General features: G+C 34.2%; 1 protein-coding gene across 10 annotated transcripts in view; it reads right to left on the bottom strand.

The window, feature by feature from the left end:
* The window catches only part of LOC143255390 (uncharacterized), a 187,450-nt gene that overhangs the window by 87,969 nt on the left and 76,464 nt on the right, over nt 1-23,017 (bottom strand). For 6 of the 10 annotated variants that reach the window (XM_076510976.1, XM_076510971.1, XM_076510972.1 and 3 more), the window contains one exon: nt 6,476-6,552. The exons of 3 other annotated variants lie outside the window; for them this stretch is intronic. In XM_076510976.1, the coding sequence (XP_076367091.1) occupies nt 6,476-6,536 (61 nt within the window). In that variant the 5' untranslated portion in view covers nt 6,537-6,552. Of the gene's footprint in view, nt 1-5,685; nt 5,864-6,475; nt 6,553-23,017 lie in introns of those variants that run through there. One more of the 10 variants, XM_076510984.1, reaches the window with a different exon arrangement.

Here is a 23,017-nt window from a genome sequence, read left to right as displayed (position 1 = left end):
AGCTTCACCTGGTTTAAGCTAGACAGGAGAGGCTTGGGAAGTCGAAATGAAACTCTTTTTTTTTTTTTTTTAGTTTCAATACAGCAGCTGCTTTTCTTCAATTCTCAGTCTTCTCTAGTTCAATCAAACTCGAAACTTGTTTGAGAAAAGTTAAAATAAATAACGCACACGACAGTGCTCTAAGTGTATATATGAGGGTTTAGAAGAAATGAAAAATGAAAATATATGTTTTCCTGGGGCTAAATGTTAAAAAAATACTTGTGTTGACCACAAATAGCGTATATAGTATTGACGATGGTGTGTCATTGCTATTCTACTAGCGAAGGTCCTTATTTTTCCAGGCAAACCAAATAGCTATCATAAGAGAAATAGGAAATATGAGAGAGAGAAAAGAAGAATTTCTATTCAACAACAAAAAAAGAAGAGAACGTCAACAATTTCTGGAATTCATCATCAGTTATCATTTGATGTCTCCAGCTGAAACTAGTTTGTTAACTTGGAAATTGAGAGTGAACACAGAAACTTTTATCAGTTCCTTACAATATTATTACATCTCTCACAGTGCGCCAGAATGAAGTCATACATCATTTCTGTGTTCTCTGCATTTCAAATCCATTTTGCTGTAGTTAGAATGACAGACATATTAAAATATGGATACATTTTAAAATAATCGTTTACGAAATTCACTAAAAACAAATATATAAAGCTGTGTTTATTGTAAATAATAGCTATTCCGCATTATCCTTCCTTGCACGGCATTTTGTGGGAGCTCAAAAATTTACATCCGAAAGTTGTGCATTCTAAGAAATAATTTCCATGGCACTGAGAAAGATAACGTGTGCAACATGAAATGTCTTTATATAAGCCTAACATGGCCATCCTTTACATGCAATATCCTTGTAATACACAAAAAATCCCTCTCTTATGAGAAATAATTTGAAGACGAGATAAAACTATATTTATATACGTCCATATTGCTTCCTCCCCTTCCCCTTCATGCACAGAAATCACTTTGTTCTATATCAACCTTCCACCTTTCGACTAATGTTATAGAAATAAATTGTGTGTGTTTGAAAGGGGAGGATTTCTCACCTTGTAACACCTGCATAAAGTATGACGCGCGTGCCTGCAAAAACTACAACGCTGAAACTTAATAGTCAATAATAGTTATACCGTGTGCACAGAGGTAGTCAGGAGGTATTTTAATACACTCCAGTGTGACGTAACGCAGCGCCTGGCATCTGAAAAAATACCATCAAAAATGTGAGTCCTTTATATGTATAATTGTATATAATGAAACTTGATGGTACAGAATTGCAGTCGGGAAATATACCTATAGAACTCTAACAACACAGGCTTATGCATACATAATAATTAGGATAAATTATAGATATATACACACTGTCGGGACGACAATGTAAGTATGGGGGTATAAGACAAGTTATTCCGTCTGTTGGTGAAATACACAATTAGTACTCATTAAATACAATGAAAAGTAGTTCTTCGCGTTTAACAAAATGGCCACACTATATATATATGTACACTTTGACAATGACAAAAATCTGTGACTTGTGTAAGCTGTTATTAGAACGTACACAGCTTCTGGGGTGAGAAAATAAATTACTGCGACTTTACGTTGTTTCGAAAGAGAGAGACAGAAACAGCAGAGAAAACGCTTCACACCTTCCACGCTTAAGTTAAAAGTGCTCAACTTAATATATAAAGTTTTTAAACAGAGTAAGGAATTGACCCTAATATCACAAATGAGGCTATATGGACCCAACTGGTCTTCCATATACATTTTTTCTAAACTGTCTATAACTAAATTGTATCCGTAATCAGGACTAGTCGTTTACAATGTTCCTACAACAATCCTACATAGTATACCAGTAATAAAAAGAATTATTAAACAAAATTCAAACAGTTGTATTATACTTCTGCTGGGTCTTCGAAAGAGTTTTGTTTCAACAGTTAATAAAACCAAAAATAAAAGTTACAAATATTTTTACTTCTCGTTTTAGATATTTATGTCATGCTGTGTTTTTGCCTACAAAGTGCATAATTCCTCTCGTGGTTCATGACATACGCACGTTTTACCGACAGTACAAATTGCAACATTAAGGGACCTTTATGTGACTTTGCTTTAGTGTCTACTGACTGGCTGACTGACAGCACATTACGAGCTAGTGGTGCAAGCAATTAATTTCTGCTACATACTGGATTCAACCACAAATTTAAAATAGGTAACTAAACATTTCTGTTACATCGTATCATATACTGGAGTCAGCCACAAGTTTAAGTAACAAAAATAGGTACACTTTATAGTGTTATACAATGGAGTCAGCCAAAATCTAAATAATATAAATAGGTACCCCAATATTTCTGTAATATCGTGTTATACAACGGAGTCGGATACATACTCAAATAACAGAAACAGGTATATCAATATCCAATGCTATATCGTGTTATCCTGTACACTCAATATGTGGAAAAATCTTAGACGGTATGATAAGCGAAAAGATCAGACACCCTGAGAAAAATTTCGAAGTAGTATAGCAGTGGAAACGTGAGGACTTGCGAAGTAAATTAGTTTGAAACAAAGTAAAAATAAATCCCGAAATGTAACCGTAGGAGCCATAAACACACGAAAGGGGTAATTAAATCCAATGTCAATATTACTGTAAACAGAATTCCAAAAACAAAATTAGCAGCAGGTAAAATTAGAGAAAAATGCGTACATCTTCGTTTGCCTGACTGGTTAAATAAAAAGACGAAGCAACAGCTCAGTGTGTTGTCAGAGAGAAGTGTGTGTATATCGCTGTCTTTACAACAAAAAAATGCTTGTAACCAAAACATCATTTTTCGTCTATTTTCTGGGCAGTTTCAGCATCACAATAAATGGGAAATAGCTACACATAAGCATATATACATATTCATCTGAAGAGGTGAGTCACTGCTCAAAGAAAATTGGGGGTCATGTTGTACTGACAGTTGCCGGAAGCAAGTTGGTTATGTGTGAACAGGCCACTTGGCTCTAAGGTGCTAGGTTGGAGAGAGTTGACTGATTATACACACCATGAACAAACGCTATAACACTAAATCCTCGGGGATTACATGGCTTTTTACAAGCCAATCATGTCTGTCTGTCTGTGTAATGTTTATCTTGTGTAATATTTTCGTTATAAATCAATCACCGATGAACAGTTAAATAAGTTAACAGACTACTGAATTAAAGAGCGAACCATTAAGGTGAATCATGAAATAAAACAACTTTACACAGAGCTCAACCAAACTGAAGAAAACGTTGTCTCACTGAGCAACATTGTTAATATAACACGAAGAACACATAGCTGACATTGCTAATGTAGTAGCTAACCGTCTGCACCAAGCTACAGTAACTAACACTTACAGTCATAAAATCAGATATGTAATTAGACATCCAAATACTGAACTGTTGGTAGGTCAAAAGATAGGAAGATTATACTTCAGACATGATACGTTAATTGGCCGATTTAAACATGAAAGTGTATATAGAGAAACATACAGAGTGATGATCAAAGACATTGATGAGCAGGTGGACAGAAAATGGCTGGAGAGATAACTAACAAAACAAAGTCTGAAAGACAAAGAAACAGAGACAGACATATAAACACAGAAAAAAACAGACGCACAGAACAGAAGACATGATAAACATATAGAGACAAATAGATGTAACTAGTTTTGTCTAATTTTTACAAGAATAAAGACAAAAGACTTAAAATGATAAACAACAATCATATACCATTATAATCTACTTATGTATATACCAGCTAAGCATGATGAACGAATAACTTAATCATGAAGGTTAAAGGAAAACAAACGTAGAATTTACTATTGCATATTTCATCCATCACTACCCCAGCAAGTATAACTTCTAAAGCAGTTCTGATAGCTAAACGACCAAAGAAAGCGATATATAAAGTTATACATAGAAGAGAGATGTACATATGAATCAATTACATAGAAGAGAAAAAAAGAAAAGGGGGGCACGCACCCCAGCGATTTTATTCACAGTTAGATAAGCTGCTCCCGTCACTACTTTTTCTTATACTGCTGAGCTGACTCGAAGGAACTTTAATCCATTATTAATGTCATTCCATTGTAACCATCAGTCGCTGACAAGAGCCCTGGCCTGACGGTTACTAATGACGCCTGTAGCTGCAGAAGTAAATAAATATCCCACTCGTTCACAGTGACTTTCACTTAGATGGTAACAGAATACACCAGATGGGTCCCCTAGCAGACATAAATATGTATGGGATTCCTACTACGGTCGTGGGATTGCTCGGAAGGAGTAACAAAACACGAAAAATATTACTATTTTAGCTAAAAGCTGAACGCAAAATTATCATATTCATGTGAACAGAGATTTGTGTTTCTTCCTATTAGAAACAATATCCAACATGTTAAATAAGTTAATCAACTTTACAGTATCTTATTATCGACACAGCATTTTAATGTTTGTTAAACAAACTATTCAAAATTAAAATAAATAATAATCCCAAATTTCTGATAAAATAAAAGCTACCTCGATACAAAAAAAACAACTAATAATTAGGCCAATAATTAATACAACTAATTTAATAATCTGGCATAACTTGGAGTATGAAATGTCATAAAACAACTGTTTACAGTGATTAAAATACATTGACTCATCAGTTCGTTACTCTCGGTTTTGAAGACATTTTCGATCGTAATAATTCATAAAAGAGCAAAAACAGCATATGAAGTTGTATAAAAAACGTTATTTTTTAGCTGAATGAATCATTCATTCAGTTTTTTTTTAATCTGCGCTAAAAACAATATTCTGTTTCAGATATTTTTTTCAATTTTTGATACACTTGAAACATCATATATCCAAAAGTCACAAAGAGAAAAGTCTATGAACGTAATATATTGAAACATAATACTCAATACTTTAGTTTTAGCTTTGATATAATTACAACTGTATGAGTAAAACATAACTGCTAGTGCTTTCACAAAAAGATTTTGAGAAATACTTATTCAGGAGTTGCTATTGTTTTTGTACATTTGTAAGGTATCGACTTGGAGACGAAAGATAATCCAGGAAATTACCCAGACAGTGGTTAGTAAAAGAAAAACATATTATATTAAATATATACACTCAATAAACCAATGTAATGGAACTATCTATTTTATGAACACGAAGGTAAATAACGTTCCAGTCAGACAAAGATAAATGCGAACTATGACCACCAACGTGCACGTGCAGCGTAATCATAGCTTTTCTTGTGTCCGCACTATACACTTTAAATGGGCACACATCTCTTCTGATAAGTGATGTGTGCTAATTTCGAGCTGTATGAACTAGTAATTATTGTGCCCAAGGATTCATGGTTTCCAACTCTGTCATATAAACACACTCCACGCCTTAGGGTCAGAAGTGTGTTCAAAGAGAGCTGTCAAATCTTATTAAATGATCAGAGAATAGTATTCAAGGAGACGGGGGTGAGTGCTATTGAGTATTGACTGGCTGCCTTCCCTCAATCTATCAATTTAGAATTAAGGATATTTGCAGTTGGCCGTGGTGTAGCTTCTCGCGATTTTTTAAAACAATATTAACCTGAATGTATCTTATTTGACACAAGGGTCAGGTATGATATCCCTAGTTTTAAAACTGCTTACCAGAGAGTTAGCATCCATTCAGCAACACTCGCCGCCTGTGCGGTTATTATAAAGATACTGATTTTCATACGTACAGCTTTCCCACATTATGCAGCACGTATTCGCAGCAAATTGTGGCTTGAATCTTGGATATTGGCCTCGCAAGCTGATCGCAGGCCAAGCCTGGTCAGCCTGAAAAATGGAAAAAAGGAAAAGAAATCCGTATCATTCTTTTGCTCTTTTCCCCACTCCACACACGCGCGTTAGGAAGGGTCGTGAATAACCTGTTATGTAAACACATTTCTTGTTTTATCGTACCAGTAATATGATGAGGAACATTTAAAGTTGCATTTTGACAATAAAACACTTTTAATAGATACCTAGTTTCTTTTATTAGATAGCTCGTTTCTAGTAAAACAAGCTCCATATAAATAACTACACAGAAAATAATACTTAACACTAGCGAAACTAATAACTGATAATAAAAGACCGACTTCTGCAGTAACGCCATATTGATTTTTATACAAAACCAACAAAGTGGGAAATAATATTTTGGAATACAACAACTGAGTGAACCTCAATTGTTCGTTGCAAAAGATGTAAGAGTTCAACTGGACAAGCCACGTATTACTGCATACATACATCCTTTCACACAAGCGAAGAGAATATTTGCTAAGAACAATATTCTCGAACATAGAATATGTAGGTTTAGGAGAAAGACGTGGAAAATATCTTTAACCGCTGTTAACTCCTACCACTTTCCTAGGGAACTCTTCCAGGTGTACATTCTATTATCATCACACAACCTTACCGTTTACTTGGCCGATTGCTCTTCGGAAATAGACTAGGCAGAGAGATTGTTTGAGGAACATCAACAACGAACCTTACCTGGACAAAAGAAAAGGAGAAATCTTATTATTTGCTTGTCAGTTACGTTACAAAAACGTGCGATCTATATGAATGTAATATGTTAAAAAATCTATATTGCAGTTATATAACTACGCCTTACACCGCGTTAACCACGTGGCAGGGAAAAGGCTCACCAACTACTGTACAGATAGAAAACACTTAAGAGAAAATATTCGGAGGCAAGTATAGAGATAACGGACTCACGTGTGTAACCTTCGCGGTTCAGTCTTAAAACATCAAGAGAAATTACACGCTCTCTTCCGAAAGCATATGGATTTCATTCTACGTTAGCTCAATATACCTGAATACAGGAAAGATCCGAAAACCACGTACACGAAAACTTACATACGTCAAACTACACAAACATTGAATACAAATACTCGGAATTCAGGAAACAATACGACCAAAAAGCCCATATTCAATACTAAATAACCAGGTAAAAAGCACTGAATTACCACATCATGCAATAAAAGTCTCAATAGAACCCACAAACTTCATTTTTTATCAGACTTCGTTTTTTAGCATAACTCTAACTATAAGCAACAGATGTTTTATATTAAGGCAAGACATACTTTGTTCACTTATCACTTCTAAGAAATAAATTACCTGACACATCCAACACTTCTAACAAATAAACAACATGATTCATCCAACATTTCAAGGCTTGACTCGTATACCATTTCAAGTAAATAAAACATTTGACTCATCCAACACTTCAAATAAATAAACTGCTTGACTCATCTAACATTTCCAATAAATAAACTACTTCACTCATCCAACACTTTAAATAAATAAACTGTTTGACTCATCTTAGATTTCTTATAAATAAAATACTTGACTGATGCAACACTTCTCATAAATAAACTGAATCATTTAACATTTGTAACAAATAAACTACTTGACTTATCCACCACTTATAACAACTAAACTGCTTGACTCGTCTTATATTTCTGACATATTAACTACTCGACTCATTCACTATATCTAACAAATCAACTACTTGACTTATCCATCTCTTATAATAAATAAACTGCTTAATTCGTCTAACATTCCTAATAAACAAAATACGTGGCCAACACTTCTTGTAAATACACTACTTGACTCATCTCACACTTGTAACAAGTAAACTACTTCACTTATCCAACACTTCAAATAAATAAAGTGCCCGACTAATGTAACACTTCTGACAGATAAACTGTTCGATTCATCCAACATTTCTAACAGATAAACTGCTCGATTCATCCAATATTTCTAACAGATAAACTGCTCGATTCATCCAATATTTCTAACAGATAAACTGCTCGACTCGTTTGACACTTCTAATAAATAAATTTCTCGACTTCTAAAATGACTACCACTAAAAGCTAACCTTAAAATATTTAGGGTAACGAGTTAAGTAGGTAAGAGTAAATTAATAATTACTAATTAGGCATAAAAACATGTTTTGCAAGTTATATTCCGAGAGGAGATAAAAATAAAACTTTATATATAATTTTTATAATTTAAGTCACGTTGTGAAACTAAATCTGTAACTGTTTCTAATGGTCCTTTAATTCGGTTACAGGCTAAAAATGGAGAGTAAAAGCGATTTAAAAATGTCTCTGTGTAAACAAGTAACATTAAACTGTATTACTCTAAACAAAGTACAGATAGCCTAGTTGGTTTGCGCCATAAAACGTCAAATCAACAAACTCTAAACAAAGTTTGTTTGTTTGTTCCGAAGAAGTATGTTAACCGTTAATATTAAAACCGATAAAGGTTTAAAATATATCGGCGAAGGACTACAGGGAAGGAGCTGTAACCGAGGATAATTTACATACATTTGGTAAAGTGATATATATTGCGTTAAGCTTAAAGTTTCACCTCAACACAACTGGTCGTTGAAGGATTGCTAGGAAGACAACAAACACGGACGTATAGTTTGAATAAGGTCATAATTAACTAAGTGGTGGCAAGATGTAATGAGATGCACTTCCACCTATTAACTACGTAGAGGACACGACGAATTCACACTCAGACAAAAGGAAATAAATGCAGCGAACTCGTGAAAAAGTCTTCATACACAATTTTGCTCAACCTACTTTCCTGTGTTATATAAAGTGTACTTAAAACCTTCAATTAAATAAAACTGCAAAGAGAAACATATTAGGAAACAACAGAGATCTCAATCGTGAGTGAAAATACGAAAATTAAGAACTCAAATAATATCCGTCTACAAACAACTACAGTGAGTACTAAACAGGTGTGACGTTTTTTATTGAAACCATACAAAGTTCTCTAAGACTTACGAGAGTTCTAAGAAAAATAGCGAGAATTATCTCAATTTAAAGGCGCATTTGATTAATTTAGTTGTGAGGAATGAATCGCCTTTGTTTATTTACGCTGGCCTTTTATTTTCCTCTCCCACCCCACTGGATCATTGGTAACCCTGAGGGCTTAGACGGAAAATAAAATGATTTCGATGCCTGTGGTGGGCAGAGCATGAACAGCACATTGTGTAACTTGCGCTTAGAAACATTTAAACTTTCTCTAAGGTTCATGTGTCGCAGCTCAAAGCTTGGAAGTGCTGACCAAACGGATACACTATAATCCAGTAGCGGGGTTAGGAGTTGGCTATTCTTTTTTTTTTTTTAATGCGCTCGTGCACAACTGAAAAGTTCAAACCTCATAAAACCATCCGATATGCAGTACTTCATGCTAACGATTATGTCACACACTACGAAATCACACATCTAATGAATGTGTTTCGTATAAATAACATAATAAAAAGGCAACTGTTGATGTTACAATAAAATAGCATTTTCATAAGCAACCATAACAAAACCTGACTGTTTCCTCAATTATTCTAGTAGCAAATTCTCTTTCCAAGTATCCAGTCTTTGTCAAGCTACGAAAAGCTGAAAATTCAGTGGATCTTGCGATATAGTTAGTGTTTTTTGTTTTTTCATTTAATTTACTATTTTAACAAATAGGCGAACTTTCACGTTGCTGGAATGCTTCAACAAAGAAAATGCAGAATATTTTGCTTGCTTATTTATGGCTACGGTTCCACTCACCAGGGGTATCTTTCCATAATTAGTCTTGAGAAATTATTAATGAATTTCCCTTCTGAAGCTTACTTAGCATAATGGAGAGATTTAATAGTTGACGTAGCGGTAACATGATGAAAGCCAGGAAACCGTGTTTATACATAATCTTATGTTCTGTACGTTTTAACACACAATTAACTGGTGAATTATCTTATTTCCAATAACGAGTCACCACTAACCTCTAGCTAATAAATTATAGCGTATTTGCCAGAAATCAATTCTGGTAATTTTTGGTTTCATGTAAATATAAGCTTATTGCCTTCAGCATCATACTGAAGCATGTACATACATACACATGGGTATAAATACACGTAATGCAAATTATGGTTTATCATTTAACTGATATCATATTTCACAGTTTACGAACGTATAATTTTGTGGAAATACATACATGGAAAGCTTTATAAACAAGTCTTCGATGCGTTTATAAATTTAAATGAGAACACATTATTAACTATTATAAAGAATCTCATTACAGGTGGAGATAGTTTGTGAGCGTAGAGAGTGTTTGTAGAAAGCTTACATCGGCTACATGACGTATGCACAAGCGCACTGATACGTAATCTACATATACATAATACTAAAAGATAAAGTGAGAAACTGGCACCGGAGCTTCAGATAGGAAGAAAACCGCAAGAGGTATGTCCAGCCTCTTACATTTAAAGTTGGCCAAAACTGAATTTCTATATTTTGACCTCTTGATCCCAGCAATAAAATGTGGGATAAAAGTCAGCTTACATCCAAATGTTAGTCTCTCGCGTATCAATCTTTAAAAACGAAGAAGGAGGGGAAGGTAGAAGAAGAGGTAGCATTAATTAACACAAACGAATAACTTCAATGAAAGAAACACGTTATTAACTGTTTACAAAACAACATAGCAAACTATCTACGCTACAACTATCACAGGGATCGAGCCACAAATATTAGCGTTATAAAATCTCAAACTTGCCATTTACCACTATAAGCTACATGTTTAAATATCATTCCATAAACCAGCGGGTATAGGTTTTATATATTTAGTATAAACACATTTTACTACATATATACATGGTTTAAACCTTATAACTTTTAACTTTGTCAGAAAAAAAATATCCCTATAAAAACTGCTTAATTTATAACAGGCATGCGTCACTTGTTGTATACATCCAGAGACGAAAATAAATGAAAGCAAAACTACGTAAGTAATTTGATTAAACTGTCATATCTGGAGTATGCAAGAGGTTATTCTATCAAAAGAAGATCATTGGAAAAGTGCGTAGGATTTGTCTAATGCATCCTCGTAAAAAAAAAATACGGACGTGGCCTTCTGGTGATAGGTTTCACGTAGCATGTTAACTTATTTAGGTTCACCACTTTAACCATAATCAACAGATTTAGGTGCGTTCATTTAACTACCTAATTCCATTTCGTTGTCTGAGAGCTTCTACTGTGGCTGCTTATCAAACTTTATATCATTTAGTTTTAGCTAAAAGCAGTAATTGTGTGTTTGGAATTTCGCACAAAGCTACTCGAGGGCTATCTGTGCTAGCCATCCCTAATTTAGCAGTGTAAGACTAGAGGGAAGGCAGCTAGTAATCACCACCCATTGCCAACTCTTGGGCTACTCTTTTACCAACGAAAAGTGGGATTGACCGTAACATTATAACGCCCCCACGGCTGGGAGGGCGAGCATGTTTGGCACGACTCGGGCGCGAACCCGCGACCCTCAGATTACGAAGCGCACGCCTTAACGCGCTAGGCCATGCCAGGCCCAAAGGAGTAATTAGTGATGAGCGGACAGGGCTGTGGATCTGTAGGTTCAACGTTCTCATCGTGATGAAAATAATCAATAACAATATATTTACATATATATATAATGCTGACGTACACAAAAACTTCAATTAACTAACAAGTATGCAATACCCAATTTACTTTTAAAACTTGCACAACTTAGTTATAGTCGAGTTATCGTCATACCACGTGCAGTTTCATACACATATATATGATACTCACCATAGATATAACTCCTCAAATAACGTCCCAGCGACGCCCATGTGTTCGAATGCATTTACTTATTTATAGTTTTTTATGGCTGTAATATAACCGCTTGTTTATAGTTAACATTACTCCCTTTTGTTTTTATTTTAAAATATAAATCAACGAAACTTAATAGAGAAATGATGTTGAAGTTAATACGTTTTAAAGTGTGTAAACGAAGAGAACAGAAAGTTAACACATAATAAAATGTAAACGAAGAGAAGTGGAAGTTAACACATTTTAAAGTGTGTAAACGAAGAGAAGCCGCAAGTGTATAGACGAAGAGGTGAGGTGGTAAACGTATTTTAAAAGTGTAATACCCAAAGGTCAATTTGCTTCAGAGATATGCCACACTGTGCTATATGTTCTGTCCACCGGGACCCGCTATACGGAGTTCCAAAGGTTTGATTAACAAAGAGTACAGACAATATTATTGTAAAAGAAACTAATATTTGACTGTCTCTATCCGAACCGAGGCCATGTTACAAAATAAACCTAAACTAGTTAAATAACTAAAATAAAACCAGAGTGCGTATACACAGCTGTACTTAAAAAATGCGCAATCATAGCCACTAAGTTAATAACAATAAGCATAATTTGTTTGTTATAATAACACACTAATGAAATGTGACATACTGTTCTAGATAAGTAACAGGTTTACCAATTTAAACCAGAAAAATAACTGAAATTCCAGAAATTTAAAAGAAAAAAATATCTAAAATAATAGGAAATTAGAGTTATGACTCCAACATGACTCAAGAAAATAAAAAACGCAAATTACTCTAACAGGTTTAATAAATACTGAAAGTTATAATGGGGAAAATCTACTATTCTTAACTTCAGTTGACACAAACTGGACTTTATCAACTTAATAATTCGTCAGGAGCTATCGATATTCTACAAGTTTACTGATCTAGTCTAAGTTTGTAAATTTTTTAAAAACTTCAAAGTTTATATTAAAAACTATCAACCATTCCGTCCTTCAAAACCCCCACATTCAATTAATTTCAATGTTCTAAACAAATCTAGTGTTCGGCTGTGCAGAATAAGGCTCAAAAACTGTGGGAAGTCCACACTACAATATACAAGATACTTCCGTTAAAGCAGGGCAGGAAGAGTGCTTCTTGTTTGTTTTTTGTTTCAGGTTTTACATAATTAACTGATGCTGTTATTCTTGAAGGTTATTAAAATTTAAAAAATGTCGCCACACTATGTAGTTTTTAAGGTGTTTTCCATGTGGAAAGGCGTTTAATTATAGTCTGTGGTTCATTAGACTTCTCGTAGTGTAAAAAAAATGAAATGTATGTTTCCAGTTTTTTAAGTGACGTGCCTGCCTCGTCATGTGTAATACATGTGAGACAATGACGCAAGTCGACACATTGTTACTCAAGAAATAATACATATAAACGATAAGCCAGCAAAGAGACCAATTAGCTCTGACCAAATCATCGTAAACAATATAACACATGAACTCAAAAGCTTCACCTAGCATGTTGTTTATTCTGTTTATATATATACACAACAAACCTAGATCTGACGTTTTAAACTAATCTTTAGCACAATGTCTAGTTCTCCCTCCTTACAATTGCTATCATATGCTACTGCTGTTTTTGTTAGTTTTTTTTCTTTGTCTTCATTGGGAATGTTTCACGACGGCAGATAACAACCAACTAAAACTCATCGTTAGCGATACTTATACTATGAGTATTCCACCAGCAATTTCTACTGATGTTTTACAGTACTAATTACTGAACTCATCAACTTTTAATATTTCTTCAGTATGCCCATCTTTGAGTAAATTAAACTATTCAACACTTGCTCAAGTATTGTAAGCAATGTAGTTTTAACTAAAACCAGAGCTTGGTGGTTGGCGTATTGGGGTGCGGATCGCTTGGATCAAGGTTCGCATCTTAATACTGTGGTGAATTATAAGACAAACAGTCAATCCCACTGTTCAACAAAATTATTATTTTATACACTAGTTAATAATCAAATTAAATTCCTTGACTTGTAATTTTTAAACATGAAACAGGCCTACTAAATTCACGATAATAAAGCACTAGATACTTTTTAATAAAGTGTAGATTGTTTAGAGATAACTGTAAAGTACAATTGGTTTGTGAAAGTGAGGAAACAAATATTTAGGCTTAACCTCGATTAATCACCGTGACGAATTGAAAGTTGTTGACCATACAGTCTGAAGACGACTTAAATGAATAAGGAAGAAAACTAGTTTAATAAATGTTTCGACATGGTTCTTCTCAACACCAAGCATAGCTTTCTAAAAACAATATACGTACCACAAACACATCTAATTCGCGTTCCCTATCTTTATTTTAATTACCCTTTCGCCCAGTTCCCTTTTTATTTTGTCACTTCGTTTTTATTGAAGACTAAACAATAAGTACATTCCCTAGTTGTTTTTATCCACCCAACCGCCCACAGAAGCGCGTTCGTCACGGGTTATTGGGTTCGTAAGCGGAGCGGATGGAGGCCAAGTTATGTGTTTCTCGCTCGAACTCCTTTTACAACTGTTTCATAGCAACACCCTGTTTCTAACACTTGCTCTGAATTTTGAACGCTTCTATGCTTTCCTTCGTGTAGGCTCTTTACAGAAACTGTCAATACTAGTAAGTCAAGTTCGGATAGTCAACGTTCCATGTCTTCTTTATGGCCTGTCTGTTCAGACACGCACATGGCATTCACACACACACAATATTATATATATTGTGCATTATGCGGTCCATATGTGAACATAAAAATGGCTACTGCGCGCTTGGAAATTCAAAAGGGATACCTTAAACTGGTAAACTACTCATTGTACGAGATTCGAATGTTTGAATCTGCAGAAGACATTATATTCGATGTTCGCGGTTCTACTTCTGGTCCCATAAAAATGAATAACGTTATATCGTGTATCAAATCCCTGGAATTGCTGTTGTTTTTTTGCTGAGTTCATCTTCTTGTATGAATGTGTGTGTGTGTGTGTGTGTGTGTGTGTGTGTTGAGAGAGAGAGAGTGAATGAAATTACAATATTTTCACACTATAATAAAATATTCTTGTGTACTTTGTCAAGTTGGTTCAGGTAAATGCATAAGGCCGAGACTTTCCTATTCAGAATCGAAATATAGCATTTACTGACAAAACTTTATAAAGCAGCTAGCCCTTAATACTCCCTAAACACAGTTATCAGAACATTACACATCTACTTTCACACTTATTTGTTATACATGGCATGTGTGTATATTAATATACTTCACATAACAATGAAGGATAAACATCCTAACATACGATATCATGTTTACCAGAAAATAGTCATAACGTTCAACACAATAACCTGGTTGCTAGGAGATGCACTCTCGAACTGCAACTCCAGGTTGGTTGGTATGTAACACAATATTTCCCTTCCCAAAGGTCGTCAGTACTCTATAAAACACCTATCCGATTACACCAACCCAACAGTTGGTGGAGAGTTGACTAGTTATCTTCCCTCTAGTGTATCGAGCAGGGACGGCTAGAGCAGATAAATATTGCGTGTAGTTTTCTTTTTCTAAATACTTGACAAATTCTCAAAAGTTTTAATCTAATTTTCTCCGACATCACGAAAAATGTAAACATGTTTATAACATGACTTTCTTGCTGTTGATTTTAAACGACCACGCCTCCTTTCATCAACATCTCGTGCTACCCGAGAAGATGCGAGGTCATAATATTGAATAGCATCATGTATCTTTACATATATATAAACAATTATGAAGCATCTCACGTTCTAGTTTAAATTATATCATTGTGAATAATGCATTTAAAAGCATTTTGGTTGTTTCTGGTTATCTGTGCTCTGTCCACTGCGGGACTGTCACTTTTATAATGGAGAGAGTAACCAAGGTCATGTATCAAACCGTTAGGTTATCAGCCCGACACCTTGATTACAGGGCCATCCATACTCTGTCTGGGTTAGTCTGAATGTTTTCTAGATTCTTCCAAGCAGCGATGCCTTATGCATTCTATTTTCATGAAAAATGCATCTACAATATTTCAAAAATTTGTGGTTAACAGGTGACACACGATACAAGATGGATTTGTACTCTATTTCCCTGATACACAAGACATATTTGTACACTAATATTTCAACATAGTTATTATGAATGATTACCCTCATTCACGCCCATTTTCAGGATTAAAATACTTAATAATTTAAAATTTTAAACTTCAAATCTCTTTTATCGGGAATCATCCTTGAACTGCTTGTTAAATGTCCTTACAGACTACGGTTTTATCTGTAGCTATTCCAGAGGACCCACTTTATAAAACAAAATATCTCAAAAGTCCAGCGCGTTGACAATAAAATTAGAAACACCATACGAGCTCTGGGAAGCAGATGACGGACGACTGCTAAAGCTCTACATTAGCAACTCCGAATTCTTTGGTTACGTGAATTATCCGATAATTTATACAGATCCTTTTACAGTATGTAAGATGGTATTCTAATTCGAAAACAAGACCAGCCTAAATTTTGCTACACATGTCAAGTCTTACGACCGGCGTCTACCTTCTTAACCTTCCAACGTTCCGTGATTTACGATCATTGATAAGACGGTGAGATCTTAAGCTAGAAGCATGGGATGCTGTTCGTGATTGGACAGCGTACAGCCCTTCGTCTGGAAACTGAAGAACGAGTGGGACAAGTGTCTTGGAACACCCAAGTGTAACTGCCCAACCCAACATAAAAATTTAAAATGATTTGGAAAGAAAAAAACGAGGGCTAAGTCGTAATCCTACGACAATGATACACCGCATGATTTGGTACTGTTAAAAAAATTTAGCTGTCTGAAAGAAAGATAATGAGGCGTCGTTTATATGATTACAAAGTTTCCGCGGTTATCATTTTACTTAGAAGGTTGTTTTACGCAATTTTTAGCATGTTCCATATTCACATACTTTGACATTAATAAACGACTTTCCTAACTGAAACTGTTAACTGTTTGGAAGCAAACGAGTCTGCAAATTACAAACTGTGACAAATATCCCAAGAACAGAAAAACTCACTAGACATTTAAATATAACTTTTTATTTACAGTCCCCTTTCTAGCCTACTCATCATGGTCATAATAAAATATTTTGTTGTTAACTTTGTACAGAATATTCATTTAAGTATACTATGTTAATAAGTTGTAAAACTGTTACCTGATGATTATACATCATTATACTCGGATATTTAAAAAGTTTTAAGACCAATAGGAAACTTTACCCAATACTTTTTTTCCCATATAGTCCACAAATGGACCAGTGGTCAGATCACGAACCTACAGCTCTAAAATCAGGGAATCGAACCCGAATTTTTGCGTTACAAGTTTTTTTTTAAGCTGTGCAGTTTCAAAAACAGAGAAATTTTAGTCTATGTAGTTACTAGCAGTTTCGTAATATTTAATATCAGTACACATAGTTTTATTACTTAAATCAACCTATTACATATTTTATTTTATATTGTAAATGATAATATAACTACTGGAACGGCCCCGTATTACGATAATGATCAGTAAAAGTAGCTGGAGAATCAATTCGTTGGACAGGTGAAATAAAAACTAGTTTGTAATAAAGGAGAGAAAATCGTGCTTGTATTTTTAGGCTGCGGCATAATGGTTCACAGAAAGACTCAGAGGTGTTTGTTGTTGTTTTTTAAAAAGTAAAATTTTTTAGCTCCGTCACCTCTAGACCGATTTGAGATCTAATTACGGTTTTGGACTCAGGAGATCAAACCCAGCTCAAATGCGTTATTTCACAAAACACAAAGTCTAACAGATTAATTTACTCTAATCTTGCCTAAGATAATTTCAATTTTAGGGTAGGCTGGTAAGGATCCAGATGAGTAATAAAATCGAATCGAGTATGTACGCGCCCCACGCTTGGTATTGAAAATGCACAAAAAAAAGAGGGACAAAAGATCTCAGATTAATTTACTCTAATCCTGCCGGTTCTTAAAGATTTCCTCTTGTTTACTCTACAAAATTATCAAAATCTCTGGCTTGTCATTGGTTCAGATAGTGCACTTTGTTGCAAATATCTTTAGTAGTTGATTTTCTTCTGACGATATCAAAGATGAGTTTCACTGCTGCATGTTATGGCATGTTCGTAACAATTTCATACACCGTAGATGTGTTTCATTGAAACATGTTACAGCCTTTCAATGTGCTTAATAGCAAATGAACTATCATTCTTTATAGAAAATGGCTCAACGATGGGTTTGAATCGATGGTTATTAATCTGTGCTTTACCTTGAAAATGCATAATTTGATCAAGGTCTGTAATTTTTTAGCGAACCGAGTTTACAGGTGTTACACTGTTAACCACACGCATGGCAATTATGTTTTGAATGTGTCATCATAGTTTTTAGTTTCTTATTATATACCATTGCTTTGGGTATGTGGAACCTTATTCAGGTTTAAGGCGTTATTTCGAAAACTCTTTACAACTTATCTTGCTTTAACACTTGAGAGTTTTGAGTTGCGATTGATTATAAATGTGGTGAGTATGCTTGGAAACTACGGCACTGATATTATGAACTGTTATGGTTATAAAACGCTTATTGTTATTAACTTTTTAATGAGTTTTATTAAAGAGGCCCTAGTGTATCATTAGAGGTGCTGGCACCGACTATTATTAATATATTTTAGTTACTTTTTACATCATATTTTGTTTTTCATCCACTCATAAAAACTTTAATACTAAATAGGCTTTCACTCGAAAAACAAAGAGGGGTGTAAACGCACTATCCCTCTTCTGACTGCCCTTATATAATATTTTAACAAAGTAGTTTGGCAAAGTTTAAAGAATTAATTATAGTAGTTCGGTGAACTCATGACCAACTGGAGTTAGTGAGATGGAAAGGGTAAGGAACTGCCTAAATGAATTTTGGTTAATATAGATGGAGCCACATGCCTTAATCACGAAGTATACAGAAATACCATTCAATGATTGACAAGCAAACACTGAAGAATTTATCTGAACTATTACTTACAAGTATAGTTTTTATCTACATCAAATAACAAAAGTATGAGCAAAAGGTTTTCAACTCAGTTTGCCCACCCATACTAATGTTTTAAGATGTTATTTAATGTTGATTATTATACATGTTTTCGCGCGTTGTGACAGGTTTATTTAGATAAGACCTAAGTTGAAAGAAGTTACACAATCCCTGGTGTTGGTACAAAAATACATCAGTTATGTGTTGATTTTATTCTCAGTAATAGATAATGTTTACTTGTCTCGTTTCGTCTGTTGTTTTAAAATTCACGGGGTTCTGGCTATGTAATACAAAATCGCCTCGAACAATAGGGTCGGGTACGGCCCAATGGTCAACGTGAAGAATTGTGAACCCGAAAGTGTGTGGTTCGCACCTTGCTTCTCACTTTGGGGTCTTAGCTGCGTGATAAGAGTGACATTCAAATGTAGAAATGCTCGATTATAGCAGCCTAAGATTTGTCGATCTATCACTTCAAAAATATAGACGACTAGTAGAAACAGCCCTTGTACAGGTTTACGCAAAATTCAGAAACAAACTGAGCAACACATACACACACACATATATATATATAATAACAGAAGAAATGTTTTTAAATAGCGAGACAATGTAACATTGTCGAGAACAACATATCCTCATATCACAGAGAACAGTTTCTTTATATGGTACAATAACACTATGTAACACAAATTTTGTTCCTGGATTGTATGTGTTATTTCTTAATTGCTTATGTTGTAAAAGTACAGAAAATGGCCATTATTCCCTTCAAACTTTGCTTTTGTGACCTGGATAATGAAATTTAGAAATTAACCCATTTTCTATGTAAAAACGGACAAATTTGCACATTTTCATTTACATAAGGTCTGAATAAAACAACATATGAATCAAGATTTACATGTAGTTATACAAAAATAAACAAAAGTGTTTAGAAGTGAGTAGTTTTTCGAGATTTGCGACTGTAATGTAAATCACTTTCACTTATCAGCCCCTAAATGTAGTCTCCCATCATGTTTTCATTATACACTCCCAGGTCACAAAAGCAAAGTTTGAAGAAAAAAATAGGTCTTTTCCATTTACTTTAGGCATAAGCAATTGGGAAATAACAAGAAAAAGTAAAAATTATGTTACATAGTGTTATCAAATATTTATTTTAAACCTCTTGCTTCTCATAAAAAAACAACAACTACGAAGTATGTCTTTGATTTTTGTTTGTTTGTTGCTAAGCTACACAATGGGCTATATGGGTTGTGACCACTGTGGGTATTGAAACCCAGATTTTAACGTTATAAGCCTACTCACTTACCGTGGAGCCACTGAAATGAAAGTGTTATGAAAACAGTATATAAAACGAAATCATGTTACACTTGATAACAAAGACATTTATAACCAGGTTTTGGTAACTTTGCGCTCAAGCAAGTTAAATGTGATTCGTATATTATTATCAAATCAAACCTTTATACAGTACGTAACTGTGGTCAATAACGGGGTTTTAAACCTCTGAACCTAAGTATCTTTCATCCACACATGTTATTAACAATGTTGTTATTTTATATTTCCTCTTTCACTACAGCAATGGAATAAAAATACAATCTTAGCTTTTAAATACTCACTGTAAAAGCGAAAGAAAAGCGAAAATTGTTTTAAATACAAAACTACATGATGGGTTGTCTGCGTTTTATTTTATACATAACTCTCAGGCTAGCCGCAGCGCCACCGAGCGAGCGGGCATAAATTAGGAGACAGGGTCTTAATTTACATGAAAGGGCACACAATAAACTGAAGTATTTTAAGACTATGACAGATATCGCACTAAAATCATACTTCTTGTCACTATAAAATGATATCCCAAAGAAACCAGGAAAACGAAAATCTGGATATTTCTCATGTAGTTACATTGAAGTATCTATGACATGAATTTATATCTTAATCTATTTATGCGTCTATACATATAGATATATCATATATCTTACACTACTGTCTGTCTTCTTTACTGGATAATTCAATTTCCATGCACTTCTTTTAACGTTTTAAGTATTAGAAGTATATAGTTGAAGCCTTACAAAAAGTCAACACTAGAAATAGTGTTCTACTTGCTCTCCGGGGTCTTCAGATGGCGTTAAAACACAACGAGTTCTGAACATACGAAGTTCTTTGAAGGACTTTCATTACATGCTACCTGTGAACTTTAAACTTTTGCTTAGAAGTGCGGAACAACATGTTCAGAAAACATGTGCAATGAATCCATATACAGTAGTATTACGTTATTCAATGAGTCCAGATAGCGATATTACATCACTCAATAAGTAACAGATACAGTAGTACTATATTCCTCAATGAGTCCAGATAGCGATATTACATCACTCAATAAGTAACAGATACAGTAGTACTATATTCCTCAATGAGTCTAGACGCAGTACTGAAAATCACTCAATCAGTGTAGGCCTAGATACAGTAAGTACTACAACATCACTCAATCAGTCTAGATACAGTACTACAACATCACTCAATCAGTCTAGATACAGTACTACAACATCACTCAATTAGTCTAGATACAGTACTACAATATCACTCAATCAGTCTAGATACAGTACTACAACATCACTCAATCAGTCTAAATATAGTATTACAACATCACTCTATAAGTCTAAGTACAGTAGTACTGTATCACTCTATAAGTCTAAGTACAGTAGTACTGTATCACTCAATAAGTCTAGATACAGAAATACTATATCACTCAGTGAGTCTAGATACAGTAGTATGACATCATTCAATGAGTCTAGATACAGTAGTATGACATCATTCAATGAGTCTAGATACAGTAGTATGACATCACTCAATGAATCTAGACATAGTAGTATGACATCACTAAATGAATCTAGACACAGTACTACAACATCACTCAATGAATCTAGACATAGTAGTATGACATCACTAAATGAATCTAGACACAGTACTACAACATCACTCAATGAATCTAGACATCGCTCAATGAATCTAGTATCTGTACTACAACATCACATAGACATAGTAGTATGACATCGCTCAATGAATCTAGACACAGTATTACAACATCACTCAATGAATCTAGACACAGTACTACAACATCACTCAATGAATCTAGACATAGTAGTATGACATCGCTCAATGAATCTAGACACAGTACTACAACATCACTCGATGAATCTAGACATAGTAGTATGACATCACACAATGAATCTAGATACAGTACTACAACATCACGCAATGAATCTAGACACAGTATTACAACATCACTGGATCAAGGACAATGTCTCACTTCCATGATTATTGACTCTCGCTTTAAGACAAACTGACTTTCGACGTTACATTCCTATTCATAAATATGGATTTTTACAAAAATTTGGTACTTTGTTGTAAAACTTTGACGTTACTTTGATAAAGCCCAAGATACATACTTTGTGAAAAATCATAACTATAAGACCTGAATACGGTAATCAAATGATGGTGTGTTGGTGTTTTCTTACAGCAAAGCCACATCGAGCAACTGCCGAGTGTAATCAAATGAAGTAGACCATCTGAATTTCTATATATGTTTATAAATATTTAAGTAGTTTTTGTGTGTTTTTTCAACGATGTTTCAATTGTGTGAAATTATTCCATATGTTTTCTTTACATGAATTGAATCGTCATGTTTTGTTTTCAATTTTTTTTCCCCATATATATAAATGTCTTTTGTATTTTTCAATTATTTTTGAAAATTTTTAGTCTTGTATTCGACTGAAAAATGTGTTTGACAATTGTTTTATTGAAACAGAACCATTTCTTTCTAATGAGACGCCAATTTTATGCAACAAAGTCCGAATCTTTTGCTACAACGTGTAATTTCTTATCTTGAAACACACAAGCTGTAATTACCAAATTACGTATCTAATTGGATTCTCACTTTGAAACAAGCAAACTTTCATGATGTCTTCAAAAAGTAATAAAAAATATATATAGACTATATAAAAAAAATTGGGCGAAACATTGTACGCATCCCTGGTATCAATGAGTCTATATACAGTAGTGCTACAACATAATTCGTTATCAGATCAGCGCATTAATACAAATGTACATAAGCCGATGTTCATTTTATGTTTATTTAAATTTTTCTTAATTGTTTACACATCATGCATAAAATTCTGAAAACAAAGAAAATTATTAGCATAATTTACGCTGTTCCTTAACATAGCTCTTGTTATGCACGGAACGAAGCCATCGATGTGAATGAATTTGTTTCTTTATTTTTAGAATAAACCAGAAACAATCATCAATAGCCGCGGCACCTGAAATTATTTTAGG

Source organism: Tachypleus tridentatus, chromosome 7, assembly GCF_004210375.1.
Source record: "Tachypleus tridentatus isolate NWPU-2018 chromosome 7, ASM421037v1, whole genome shotgun sequence".
In the NCBI taxonomy this organism is placed as follows: Eukaryota; Metazoa; Arthropoda; class Merostomata; order Xiphosura; family Limulidae; genus Tachypleus; species Tachypleus tridentatus.
The sequence above is the reverse complement of the archived record's forward strand: the minus strand, read 5'-3'. Positions and strand labels throughout refer to the sequence as shown.